Below are 14,917 nucleotides of genomic sequence, written 5' to 3' on the forward strand. Positions count from 1 at the left end.
AAGTTTCCTTCAATTACATCTATAAAACCCAAGGCTTAATTTTATTTGATGACACTGTCTTCTGCAGACACTTTGGTTTTCTTTTGAAGACACTAAGAGAGCCTGAAGCTCTGTGCCGATTTCCTCACTGGTACTGGCCACTGGGGAAGCTGCCTGAGACAAGGACATCTGAAGGGACAGGAGCCTTGAACTCAGTTAATCAGCTGGAGACCCAGAACAGTATCAAAACTGAGTTTTTGATTATGCATATTTATCCTGATTTCTACAGCTTCCTCTTGCTCGCCCCTCTCCCCCAAATATTCTACAACACTGAACTATTTTATTCTGAGTTGTACTTAACACTTAGGAAGTTTTAACCTTTGCTTCATTAACATAACTGTTAGAAAGTGCAGGGGATGATGAGGTTTAAAAAATGAGTTTAAGATCAAGCATGTGTACTTTTTGTTTTTCTTTATGGGGTTACATTGCTCATATTGTTTATGTTCAAATTATTGACTACTTTGCTGCTTGCATAAAAAAATGGCTGCTAATTTTTATGTATTTTGATCTTTGTTTTTATGGATGATGTAAGAAAATGATCAAGAGCTCAATTACACTTACTGGCATAATATTTGTTAATTGTGAGACTGTTAAAAAGAAACATTCCTTTGAGGATCAAGCAGAACCACCTCCTGTCCTCTTGTATAGAATAGTACTCCTATGAGGGAATGCTGCTAATGAAAAATTTATATATAACTTTGTGTAAAGGAAGTTTTTAAGTTCTGAAACGGAGTGGCATATAATTGCCTGTAATCTCTAGGCTGCTATTTTACTGTGGCACTTCTTTGCTTCTCATTCTAATAAAATATTAACATGGTAAGCTAATTGTTTCTGTCAGAAACAAGTTGTTCAGCATAATAACCATTTTCTTCATTTGATAACGTGTCGTTTAACTTGGTAGAACTGTCTGAAAATTATGTCATGTTCTTTCCCATTTTCATATCTACTCTTGCTTTCTGGTTGCCCATTCTAGCAATACAAGACCAAGTCAAGCTACAAGGCTTTTGCAGCAATCCCTACAAACACATTGCTTTTGGAACAGAAGGTCAGTGTTGGCTCAAAAACGGTGAATTTTACATTTCTAATGTGATTTTTAAAATGTTTTCTAAAATTTCTGTTGGGAAGATTTCTGTTTTAAAGTTCTGCCTTTACTAAAATAATATTCCATTCTCAGTTTAGGATGATGTGGTGAAAACATTTTGGTGAATATAATTGTAGTAGACATTATTGGTTTATCACTAGAGGCTGAATATGAGCCTAGAGATGTTTAATCCACTGTCAAGCTGCTTTGGGAAACTTGATTCAGATTTGGATAAATCCTTCTTCTTTGGAATTTTAAATAATTATTATATTCAAAAACTTTCATATCAAGAACTTTCATATCTATTCATATTGATCAAAAGAATTGGGGTAAAATGGGATTATTTGTGAACAGTTGGCCACATTGGTTGTTGACTGGTAAATACTTGGTGACTAACAGTGGCTTCCACCATTGTACTATACTGATACTCAGATATTATAGCTGAGTATTCAACTCAGCCTCATAGATTCCATTGTGGACTAAACCTCTTCACACATCCATTCTTGCCATCCAGTGGTCCCACTTTCATCAACAGAAGGGAAGACTGGGATGACGGTCAGTGACCCAACTGCTTTCACATGGCTCCAAGAGATTTTTGCTTTGCTATTAAGGGTCATTTATAATAAAATTATAGGTTGTTACGTAAGTAGGTAAATTAAATTAAAGCCTCCTGTTTAATAAGTATGTTATGCATGTTTAAATGAAAGCCAAATAGAGTTATATCAGAATCAAAGTGAAATGACTTACCAAGTCTGTGAAATTATCCATTTCATATATTACTTTTATGATTATGTATTTAGTCAATTTATTTCTCAATGCACTAAGTCCATTTTTTTGTGTGTAATTATGGAGTTTCAAGACTGTTACTATCATTTATCAAAACGTTGTTTGCCAACCAGGTGGCATTTTGATCACTGGTTTATAAATCTACATTCTTATACTTTTAGCATGATCTGAAGAGTAAAACCTTTGTATGATCTCTTATCTAATAAGCAGGAATTGTTAGTGGGATAAGTAGTGTATAGGTAGACATTAATTCCAAATTATATACAGGTAGTGTCCAATCTATGTTCTGTATATGTAAGTGCTTTGAACTGTAGGTTCACTAGGCTGCAGGAAAATCTGCAGCTTTTTCCCTAGCATCTCTCCTGAATTTCTACCCCTTATTGCCTGTTAAAAGATGAGATGGGATTAAAACACGGATTTCAGGAGACTTCAGGAGGTTGTGGAAAGGGACACTTTTCCATTGCCCCTTATTCCACACTCTAGGGCCATAATGGTGGGAGATGGTGGCAGAGTTCCCACAGACTGCCTATTTTGGATAACTATTTCTGGAAACTTGTCACAAGTGTGTGCTTTCACAGATGTGGGAGAATCACTCTCCATCAGCAGTGAGACAAAGAGGAGTTAAGGAGCCTGCTTTCATCCTCATCCTTCCCTCATACTTGTCTCACCTCATCTAGGCACATTCTCCTGGAACTATGTTCTGCTACTATGTAAATTTCCTATTTAGAAAAATGAAAGTTAATCTTTCTGAAAGTCTTCTGTGAGATAAGACTAGATGTCAGTACTGTTTCCAGAATCTCTGTCCATTAGGATTGTTTCCAGAATTCTCTTCCAATAAACTAAATTATAGAGTTTATAATGTATTCATTAGTCAGTAAAGATGAAGAGTCATTAGTTTAATTTCCAATTTTATTAGAAACCCATTTCATAAATGTGTATGGTGGTATTGATGTATATTTAACCTATTATACAAGTTCATGTGCAAAAGATTTTGTGTTTTTAATTTTAAATAAAACGTTCTGTAGGAAAATTATTTCTATTTTTAGTACGAAATATAAACATGACATCTAAATTTAAAATAATGTTATTCCAGAGGGGGCTGAATATTTGTATAAGTACTAATGTAGGTTATTGTCTCTTGGCTAGTATAGTTTTTGGACCATAAACATTTAACTTATTCAAAGGTCTCAGATGTGATATGAATTTTTTTTCTTTAGGCCCTTTAAATTATTCCACATATTTTCTACAGGCTTTCCCATGTTATGTGCTCCTTAATAAGAAACTTTACTTTGTAAGAATTTTAAAATATCAAAGCCTTATCTAAAGATTTTATGAGTTACCTCCATTTTCAATGGTATTTTTTGAATGATATTGTATTGCTCCTTTCGGTGTTACAGTTTTAAAAAATAAATCTGGCAATTTAATCCTTTACACCCATCTGCATATACAATAGACTTTATCTTAATGCCGTTGAAATCAAAGGGATTTATTTCTGAATTGAGTGGGGAAATTAGGACTATAATCTTGAGGAACTCTTCTATTTATGGAAGAATAAAAATCTTGCAATATTTTAAATCACAGAAGGTTTTCTGAGATCTCTTTGATATAACACAGAACACCACAATTCAGGGGTAGGGTAATGTTGTAGATTCATTATAATACTTGGCTAGAGTCCATCCTGTGGAATTCCTTGAAGCTGGAGCTAACAAAAATAATTCATGTCTTAGCTATTTCAACAATTATCTCTCCAATTGGATTATACCCATGGTGGGTATCTTATGCCACATTCTGTTCTACAGCATATAGTATAATTAATGAGAAATGAGATTTACTTTTTAAAAATAATGCTATTTTTAAAAACAAGATTTTCTCCGAATTGAAATACAAGCATCTCTTGTAATGAGACATTAAGCTCTCATTGAATTACTGGATTGGTTTCAGTTTTACTCAACCCTGGATGAGGCCCATCATTTTTAAAAGAGTACACTTTGTTGGCAGGGAACATGAGGTTTCTGGTACTTCTGTTCTGTAATTTATTGTCCGCATCAAAATTTAAATTTATATCTTATTCCATATTCTATCATTTTCCCCCTGTGAACCTTTAAGAAGGAAGCATTTGTAGCTTAAGTCTTAAATAAGGATTTATAGGGAGAGGTAAATGTAAGGTATGATTTTTATTGTGTTGGCTTCATCAGGGTCTTTGGCTTAATCTCCTGCCAATAATCATCTTCTCCAAGAATCACATGAGGATGAAATACAAGTGATTATGAAGTAATCAGATTACTTTACATTGTGACTGTCCATAGACTTTATTACATTATGTTCAACAATATACTAAGGTCTGTAGATAAAACAACTTCGATATGGACTTTATTTTTAGTCTTTGTATTAGTCTGTTTTCACTCTGCTGATAAAGACATAACTGAGACTGGAAAAAAAAGAGGTTTAATTGGACTTACAGTTCCACATGGCTGAGGAGGCCTCAGAATCAAAGGCACTTCTTACAAGGTGGCAGCAAGAGAAAATGAGGAATAAGCAAAAGCAGAAACCCCTAATAAATTCATCAGATCCTGTGAGACTTACTCATTATCATGAGAACAGCAAGGAAAGACTGGCCCCCATGATTCAATTACCTCCCTCTGGGTTCCCCCCACAACACATGGGAATTCTGGGAGCTACAATTCAAGTTGAGATTTGGGAGGGGACACAGCCAAACCATATCAGTCTTGATGTGTATATTGCTGTCTTTTTCAGAGAATGTTAAAAGTCTCTCTTTCATTGACTAGTTTTTCTTCTTATCTCAGTCAGACAGCAATAGGTAAAAACTTAAAATTAAACTGTTTGGCACATATTAATATTCCAAATAAATAGATTATTATTTTTATCATGTAATTGTTAAAGGAGGAGAGAATGAATGAAGAAGTATTTCCATAAAATCAAAGAATATGCACTTTTATTGTCTTACCAATGGTTAATATTTTTCCATGAAAATATAAATTTTTTCCTTGAAAGTAATTTAAATTCTCTGTTTCCTTCCTCATAAGTATTTCTGAGCATAAAATTAGGGCTGGGGCTAGGTACAATGTTCCTAATAAATGGCATTACTGTCTGCCATTTTCATGATACATTTGATTCATAAGAAGTGTGTACTTGACAGAAGAATTCTGGAGCAGCTCAGTTTTATATACAGCAAAAAATAATTACAGGTTTAATTCTTTAAATGGAAAGTTATAGGATAAACATCTTTCCTTTGGTGCAAGGAATATAAAATTAGTTATTTTGACAACTAATAAAAACGATGGCATAAAAAGAGAAAGGCAAAATTGTGATATATCCTGTCAGCTATCAAGTCTATTTATTCTAAGTTGCCGCTTTGATTTTTTGTTTCATTTTTTGAAATGGGGTCTTGCTATGTTGCCCAGACTAGATTTGAGCTCCTAGTCTCAAGGAATCGTCTTGTCTCAGCCTCTTGAGTAGCTGGAACTACAGGTACACACCATCACACCCAGCTAAGTTGCCTATTTAATTTTTTAAAGCATGAGTTGCTAAACTCCAATCTTATTAAACATATGTCCTTAGGTGAGAATATTTTAAAATCTCTTTATATCTTGGCAGGGTGTGATGGCTCATACCTGTAATCCCAGCACTTTGGGAGACCGAGGTGGGTGGATCTCCTGAGGTCAGAAATTTGAGATCAGCCTGACCAACATGGTGAAACCCTGTCTCTACTGATAATACAAAAGAAAAATTTAACTGAGTATGGTGGCAGATGCCTGTAATCTCAGCTACTCTGGGGGCTGAGGAAGGAGAGTCACTCGAACTTGGGAGGTGGAGGTTGCAGTGAGCCGAGATTGCACCACTGCACTCCAGCCTGGGTGACACAGTGAGACTCAGTCTCAAAAAAGAAGATTTCTTTATGTCTTAAAAATTTAGCAAAACCTTATTGCTAATTTAGCACATGACCTATATTAAAGAAACATTGCTTAATATAGATTTTAGTACAAGAGGCAAATGTGTTCCCAATTTCTTTAATAATGGAGAAGAGTCCAGGACTCAAATCTATGGTAGATGGTTCTCGGGTAGTTGTCTACTGTGTACATAATTTAAAAAAAAATTATCAAATTGTATTTAATTATGCATATTTACTGCTTTCTTTCTTTATCTTGAACTTTTTGAGGAGATGATATATTCTTTACTAAATGTTCATTGAATAAATGAGTTTAGTTTGGGGCCATATAGGTCTGTAAAATTTCCAATTGTATTCCACAGGTTCTTAAGCATATGAAAATAAAGTAGACTACTGTATGCCAATCAAAACAACAATAGCAAAAGGTCTTTCTTTAGGACAGAATAAGCCTCATCAATTCTACTTCCATGGAAAAGCTTATAGAATGGCCTTCTGCTAGAAGGGAAGTAAGCTGGCACCTTTTGAAGATTAGACAATACAATCACAATGACTACCATATTGAATACTCTAGTGTTTCAGATATTGAGCTAAGTGTGCTTTCATCTTCACAACTCTGTGAAGAATTTAATGCTCAAAGAAGCCAAGTAAATTCCCTAAAGCAACAAGGTTACTAAATTGCTAAATTGGACCTCAGAGGAGCTCTGATTGGCTCTCAGCCTTCCCTGTTCCCTACCTTACAGTGACATCAGCTAACTACAGTGAATTATTGAGAGGGATGTTGATATGGGATCCCTGCCTACAATACTTGTTTTCATTACTTGGTAAGATATATTTATATCTTCATTAAATGAGAGCAACAAGAGTATTTTGTTTTTATGTGGAAAAATTAAAAGAAAATGGGAAATAATGTCGCTCTGAGATGACTTGAGAGAGTGATGGATTACAAACCAGCTCAATTCGTTGAGCTACTGAAAGAGATGAGGCAAATTACAGTGAAGGAGGTGCTTCTGGAAATAAAGAACACCCTTCTGCCATCCTTAATTAAGTGCAAAAAAAGTGTAGATTCTCCTGCCATTGAGCTTTGCTGGAATGTGTTTGAAACCGGTTGGAATGGTTTGCAAAAACTCCCTGCTCTGTAGGAGGAACAAACATTTAACTTTCCAAAGCTCTTGGGAGTAAAATCACCAAGTATCTTCAGTTCTTGATATTTTAAAACCAATCATGTAAAAATATTTTACTGGTAAATATTCCTAGACCTTTAAAGTAACCCTACTGTATATATCTGCAAGCTCCTTCGGTTTGTAGTGTCCTTTTTTCCTTTCCTTCAGAGGTGAACGTTATTCAGACCTGAATCCCCAACTAGACAATCAAAGTGAGATTCATTTTTCTAACAATTTCTACTATCCTACAAATGGTTTTGTATTAGTCTGGTAAGTATTTTGTAGTCATTGGGGGATTTATTCTACCAAATAGCGGGTCATATTAATGAAGTATAGGAGAATTTAGGGTAAACATAATTTTGGGGGGTTGATTTGATCATTACTAAAATCTAATAACTCAGGAATGAAAACTTTGAAATTCAATCAAATAGATAGTCTAGGTATAACAAAAAGTTTACAGATTCTGTTAGATCATTCTTCCTTTGGAGGCAGTTTACTTTCCAACTCCCAATTTTTAGAACTTCATCCTATATTTTAAGGGAGCAAATTAGACTAACTCAATATATTTGAGTAAAAAATGTTTGCAGTTTCATCAGAGGCACTCATAATTGGGAATACCTATTACAGTTTATTGGCATACTTTTACACAAGGACTTTGATTTACAGTGCTTTTTCACATTTCTTGGCTCTGAATTTTAATGTAGTGTTAAGTTCAGAAACTATTTTCTGCTATGAGATTTATTTGGTGTCTTTTCGAAAGCTAGACCCCAAAGTTGGCACTTCTGAACAAACTACCAACACTTCTAATGAGAGTATTTCTGATTATTTGTATTTGTTAAGAATTCTTTAAGATGAATGAGCTCAAAGAATATTCCATTTATGCCTCAATTTCTGTAGTCCAACTTGGTAGAAAATGTACATTTTTAATAGCAATAATTTATTAGATAATATTTTAAGAGACTTTTACCCAAAATGAATAAATCTAGAGAAACAATATCTTCCTGCTGGCTAGCTTGCCAAAAAGCAATCTCTGGTCAGAATTCTTACTAATGGAGATTTAAAATATGTTTTTAAAAGAAATTTTTGGACAATAGGAAAAGAAGCTAGAAGGAGTGTATATCACAATGATACATCTGACAAGTAACACACAGTCAATTAAAAAAATCAATTCTAGTAAATTTCAAGACTACTTAAGTTCAAAATAAGCCCCCCATCCAATTTTTAAAACACAGTCTGAGTATTTTGTGCCATTTCAAAATTTTAGCATTACTGACCTAGCACAAGTTATTTTCTATAGTTTTCCAACGGACCTGAGTAGATAGTTCTGTCATTCTCTGAGTGAATTTCAGTATCACAAGTAACCTAATAAAAGTTATGTTTACCAGCAGTAAGTTTCCACAGACTAATTAAAATGTTGATCTTACTTGGTTTGGGTTGAAAAAGGAAATAATCTCATTGCACTAGCATTGATTATATGCTCAAATCTTTGATGGTAAACAAATTTAACTGTAATATAGAGAAAGATATAGTTTATTTGTTAATTAAGTTACTCAAAGAGTTTAAATCACTTCTCTAGAGCATTTTACCAGGGAGTATTTAAATCATATTATTTCTATGATTCATTTATTAATTTAACTTAACTTCATTTATTCATTGGTTTACCCAGTGATTCATCATAAAAACCTTTACTGAGCACCTATCATATTCTCTATCCTGGGCCTACAAAGATAAATATCATATTTTCTGTAGCCTACTAGGACAAATAGCCCAGTAGGGTAGAGATATAGTTTAAAAAGTAATTATGATACAATATACTTAAGATATGTGCAAAGTGATATGGTGCCCCAAACAGAGAATGGCTGACTTTGCCTAGTGTTAGGCCAAGAAAGATGTTATAAAGGAGTTTGATTTGGATCTTCGGGATGAATAGGAATTCTCTAAGTGAACTGAGAGTGGATCTAGGAAGAGTTAATTGCATGTAGTTCAAAAGATCACCGCAAGTTCAAAGAACTCAAGTGGTTCTTTGTGGTTAAAGAGCAGCCTTCGAGTGAGGAGCATATGAAAGGCATTGTTGGAATGGTGAGCAAGAGACAGAACAAAATCCCCTCCTGAGGAGCTGGCTCTTAGTCCTGATCTTTAATTTCTGACATTTTTTGTCTCCATAATTTTCACTATAGTAGAGGTCACATGTGGTGTGAGACCTAAAATTAAGGCCCAATATTGTGTGCTACCTTGACATCTGCTAGCATTGAGAGAGCCTCAAATGGCCTAATTGCAAGTTCCCCTCTTCACTCTGCTCCTGCAGATATGGTTCTCTAGCCAAATAACCTTCCTTATCCAACTGACCAGGTGCAATTCCTGAGTATACCTTAGTAATAGGTTCCAGTTCAAACAAGCCAATCATATCCTTTTGTGGAACCGGGGCACATTACTCTCTGGATACCCACAACCCCTGGTTGTTCCTTATTGCGACGTCCATGTGGCCCTGCATGTTTTGTGGTGTCCACCTTCCCTGGACTGTGAGTATATGTGACTAATAAACTGTCATGGATTTTATCTGTATAGTGTCAAGGGTTATGTAACCATCTATCCCTGTAACACAAGGAAAGGAACCTCCCCCCCCATTAACAAGGTGAATAGGAGGTGATTGAAACAGCATGCCAGGAAAATATTAAACTCTTCACCAGTGAAGAGTTATTTTTGTGAAATTTTCAGTTCCCTGCCAATCATTTCTCATGATTAATCATAATTTTAAAGAATGAAGAAAGAAAGCACAAAATAGATTTTTGTTATGGTAAGAAAGAAGCAATCTTGAATGTTTTTATTAGATTATCATAACAAACCTTCAAAGTGGATTTTGAAAACAAAAATTTCCAGACAATATTTATCTGTATGAGCTATTAAAACATGGGATAGTAAAATTTTATCTTTTAAAGTCACTTTTCTGAATTCTTAGGGGTATATCCCTTGCCAAAATGGCAGTTCTAGCATCTGGACCTGGTAATTCCCAATTCTTAGGGGGTATGTCCCATGCCAAAATGGCAGTTCTAGCATCTGGACCTGGTACCTGTTGGTCAAGGCTAATAGTTCTGGATGGAGATCCCTGGTTGTTAGAAGGGGGAAAAGAGATTTTGATGAGCAATGGATTCCATGGTTTCACAATTGGCGTAACACCTTCTATCAGGATATATCTACCTCAGAATGGGAATAAAGAAATGAGAAATAGGAGGTAAATCTAAATAAGAGGAGAGGGGAATCTGTAATTCTAAAAAGTTATATAATACACGACAATAGAGAACTGAGTCTTTCATTTGTCTGTTTACAAATCTACCGGAACGTATATATTCAAGTGACGATATTTCTCTTGAAAATAACTGCATTGTGCCTACAATTGCTTATTGCATTTTTGGTAACCTCTTTTATAACTGTTTTCAGAACCCATGGCATATATTTTTTCTGTAACCTTTCTGGCTGTAGATTTTCAAACTTTGAAAGTACACTGAAACTAGATTGCTTGAAAAATTTCCTGTTGTAAAATACCTATAATCGAGGATCAATTTAAAAAATGCATTAAAAAACAAATCAAACCACATGAAATTGACATCTTGGCAAGTGTTTTTCAGTTAAATACTGACAATTTTATGTGTGTTCAGCCCAGTATAATGCTGAGTTCACTAAAAGAAACAAAACAAAACAAAACAAAAAAAACAAAAACAAAAAGAACCCAAAAGGCAGGGGAAATCCCCAAGGGTCAAATACTAAAAGCAGGCTGAAATTCAGAACGTTTGTCATGGTGCTGATGCTCTGGTAAAATAGAGAATGGGAATTGCATCCCCATTAAGAGGTCAGGATTTTTGAATTGTTACACTCTCAGTTGCAAGAAGAATGATAACTTTTTTTTTTCAAAGGGAAATGACAATCCTGCTTTTTTATTTTTATTTTTTTAGAGACAGTGTCTTACTCTGTTGCCCAGTCTGGAGTGCAGTGGTGTGATCAGGGCTCACTGTAACCTCGAACTCCTGGGCTCAACCATCTTCCTGCCTCAGTCTCTCAAGTTTCTGAAACTACAAGTGTATGTCACCACATTCCGCTAATTTCTGAAATTTTTTATAGAGATGAGATCTCACTGTGTTGCCCAGGCTGTTCTTGAACTCCTGGGTTCAAGTGATCCTTCTGCCTCAGCCTTCCAAATTGCTAAGATTACAGGTGTGAGCCACTGTGAATGGTCATAACATTTTCTTATAGCAATCTAGGCTTAGGGTAGGAAAAAATGACCTTTAGTCACGAGCCTACCCTGAGACAGGTTTGAGATTTAATTTATACAATCTCTGTGATAAAATATGTGCTGAAAATAGAAATTTGAATTAATTTTAAATTAGCTTGCCTTATTCTGCTTCTGCAAATAGAGAAGTAGCTTGTATTGGACCAACTGTTTTACAGATAACAATGATAAACTCTGGATAAGAATATAAAAAACTATCTGAAGGTACTGAAGCATGACCAAGGCAGGTAGAAACTGCAGTAGAGTCAACGCTTGCAAGAAAAATATGGCACTAGGTTGGTTTCTAGATTTTATAGTTTTTCACCTTACGGGTAGTCCCTCTTCTGGTCACAATGAAGTAGTGAAAATTCAGCAGCAACCCAGCAGACTTATTAGATGAGGAAACAGAGAACAGTGTAAGGTCATACAGAAACTAGAAAATGAGGGGAGAATCTGGAAAAGAGAGTGCCAAATGGAGCCCTAAATGTTGTAGATAAACTCTGCCCAAATCTCTGGATGACTATTGAATGTGCCCATTAGACCCAGCAGAGGAGAAAACAATGAAAATAGAGATTTTGCCTGGTTCCCATCATTAGGGAGACAGGGAGTTTGAAGCCAAATTGGCTGTATAAGCAAAAAGAACAAAGCTGGAGGCATCATGCTACCTGACTTCAAACTATACTACAAGGCTACAGTAATCAAAACAGCATGGTACTGGTACCAAAAGAGATATATAGAGCAATGGAACAGAACAGTGGCCTTAGAAATAATGCCACACATCTGCACCCATCTGATCTTTGACAAACCTGACAAAAACAAGCAATGGGGAAAGGATTCCCTATTTAATAAATGAAGTTGGGAAAACTGGCTAGCCATATGCAGAAAACTGAAACTGGACCCCTTCCTAACACCTTATACAAAAATTCAATCAAGATGGATTAAAGATTTAAACTTAAGACCTAAAAGAAAAATGTCTTTATGTTAAAGAATAGTTCATCAAATACTTCAAATATTTTTTCTTGGAATATTAATACATACAAGGCTTTCTTTGAAGAGACTTTTCTACTCCAGTTGTATGACTAGAAACCTCATATAAGAACTATTTCATTTATCACTAGGCACTAGATGAACCAGCCAAGACTGAAAGTGTCTCCAAGGACAACACATTAGAACCACCAGTGGAGGTAATAACTTCAGATTACCCCTGCTTTTGGTATGCAATCCCAAAACTTATTGCTAACCCAGTACCTGGTTTCAATTCTTCCAGCTGTATTTCCCTGCACAGCTCAGGCAGCAAACTGAAGAGCTCTGTGCTACCATTGATAAGGTCTTACAGGATTCCTTGTCTATGGTAATGCCTTAGACTAGAATATGCAATTCAAACATTTGCTTTGCTTCTCTTCATTTTCCTCTACTTTAGTATGATGCCTCACAGGCTTGTTCTTTTCTTTCCTTTTCTCTTCTTCCTTCCTTCCTTTCTTTTTTTCCAGCATTCTTCTGATTCTCCTTCAAGGTCCCCAAAGACATTGTTGGGTTCTGACACAGTCAAAGTATGTATGTATTTAATATAATTTATGGAACCATAAGATTTATTAGATCAATGATTTCCAAACTGCAAGTCAAGGTCCAATAGTGAATTGAGAAATAAATTTAGTGAATAGCAATCAGTCTTTTTTGCAGAATTTTAAAGAGCAAATATTAGACTTGGTTTCAAGTAATGTATAGGTTTTGTTGACATTTGATTACATGTACACATATAATGCAAGGTAAGTCTATACAGGGTTGCAAAGTAGAATCTATTTCTGTGGGTCAAGTTCAAAACAATTTGAAAGCCAACATATTAGACTATTTTTTTTATGTTGACATTTAGAATGTATAATTTGTGGCTCATTCTCACTCAAATTATAGATTCAATATTTATGGAATTTATAGTCACTTAAAAATAGAGAAGTAAAAAATGAAATAGACTAAAGTAAAATTAGTCTAAGAGGTTTAACAGAAGTAATATTTCTAGAATTTTTTTCTTTTTGCTGATTGAATTTATTTCGTTATTCTTTGACTCAAAGGGAAATGAAACTGGATATTTTAGATTGTTAGAGTACTACTAAACTATTAATTGTTGTAATTGTGTACATATTTCCTTCTTATAAAATAGTTATTTTCATTTGTTATTATAAAATACTACATTTCTCCAAATTATTTTTTTCAAACACTTAAGCTCTACTCATCTAAATTTCAAAATGCCTATGATTTTTCCTTTACTGATAATTTTTAGTTATTAGTTACTGTTTTTCTTTTTTTTGGTCAGCCTTATTTATTTATTTCCTTGGAATTAGTATACTGTTTTCCTGTCCTTTCTTAAAACATGGGACACTGTGCATCTAAAGTAATTTTCAAATGTACAGAACTATACATAACTAGAAGAGTAATCCTAATTTTCAATTGGAATATTATCAATAAATATCCATTAGTAATGACATATAAAACCCAGTAATCAATTATTATCATATTAATTATATTTTAGCAGAGGACCCACAAATGGATAATTATAATTTCTGTATTTGAAGTCTATTTTGTTGTATATCCTTTAAGCCTTTTAATCTAAAACTTTGATTTGTCAAATATATTATATCAATTTTAAAATATATATTTTTTCTTATTTCATTTGTTGAACATGTAAAAGACCTGTAGTATATTAAATATGATGAGAATGGGATTTAAGAAGTTATATATAAATAATAATCTACATTACTGGTTTCTTTAACAAATATTTAATGCTTATGGTGTTAAAAAAAAAACCCGGTATTTTAGGCCACTTCATTCAAGGCAATTTTTCCTTCAGCAGGTATTTATTAAGCACCTACCGTAAGTCTGGTGCTGCAAGGCACTAGGAACGTAAGCAAGGCTGGGTAACCTAAGGCACATGCTTTGAATGTAGTGATCAAGGGGTAGAATTCAAGCTGAGACCCAAAGGTGGAAAAGAGCCAGCAACAGAAATTTTGATCAGGAATAATAGCTGTCAGGTACAGAAACAGACGTGTGTAAATTTCCTGAAGCATGAAAGAGCTTAGTGTGTATGAAGATAAAGAAGACAGCCAATGTGCTTGCTGTACAGTGAGCTAGGGATGAACAGTGCAAATGATGTTGAGAAACTGGGTTAAGCACAGTAATTTAAACACTTATTTGCCATGGCATGAAGCTTTTATTCCAAAGAAAATGGGGAGGCATAAAACCATGGTGGGAATAACATGAAACTATAGAAGATGATCAATATGGCTGCTGTGAGGAGGCTCCTGCAGTCAGGGAAACAGTCAGTGGTCTGAATAGGGTGGGTTCAGAAGAGCTAGAGAGAAGCATGACCATTTGAGGCTTGCCGAGAGTTCAGGTGCAGGTAGTGAAGGAGAGAGAAGAATCATGAATGAACTACAGGTCTCTGCTTTGAGGACAGACAACAACGAAAGAAGAGCTGTATAGTGGCAGGCAGAGGGTTATGTCAGTTTTAGACAAGGATGAGTTTGAAGTGCTTATCAAGAAAGCTTAAACCTGTGTGTTTGAAGCTGAGGGTCATTTGCACATAGACATTGTAAGTGTCCTGTACAGAGCTCCAAGGAACATAACATCACAGGTCTGAAAAAGGAGATGGAGAGCCAGTAAATAATAACAAGAAGACTTTTATGGTAAGA

At 34.8% G+C, this 14,917-nt stretch overlaps 1 protein-coding gene across 2 annotated transcripts in view; it reads left to right on the top strand.

Annotated features, from left to right (window-relative positions):
* Positions 1–14,917, top strand: part of MLIP (muscular LMNA interacting protein) — a 251,536-nt gene that overhangs the window by 130,269 nt on the left and 106,350 nt on the right. For both annotated transcript variants that reach the window (XM_025382596.1, XM_025382597.1), the window contains exons 5-8: positions 1,013–1,084; positions 12,353–12,418; positions 12,502–12,585; positions 12,725–12,784. In XM_025382596.1, the coding sequence (XP_025238381.1) occupies positions 1,013–1,084; positions 12,353–12,418; positions 12,502–12,585; positions 12,725–12,784 (282 nt within the window). The remainder of the gene's footprint in view (positions 1–1,012; positions 1,085–12,352; positions 12,419–12,501; positions 12,586–12,724; positions 12,785–14,917) is intronic.

Source organism: Theropithecus gelada, chromosome 4 (genome assembly GCF_003255815.1).
Source record: "Theropithecus gelada isolate Dixy chromosome 4, Tgel_1.0, whole genome shotgun sequence".
NCBI lineage: Eukaryota > Metazoa > Chordata > Mammalia > Primates > Cercopithecidae > Theropithecus > Theropithecus gelada.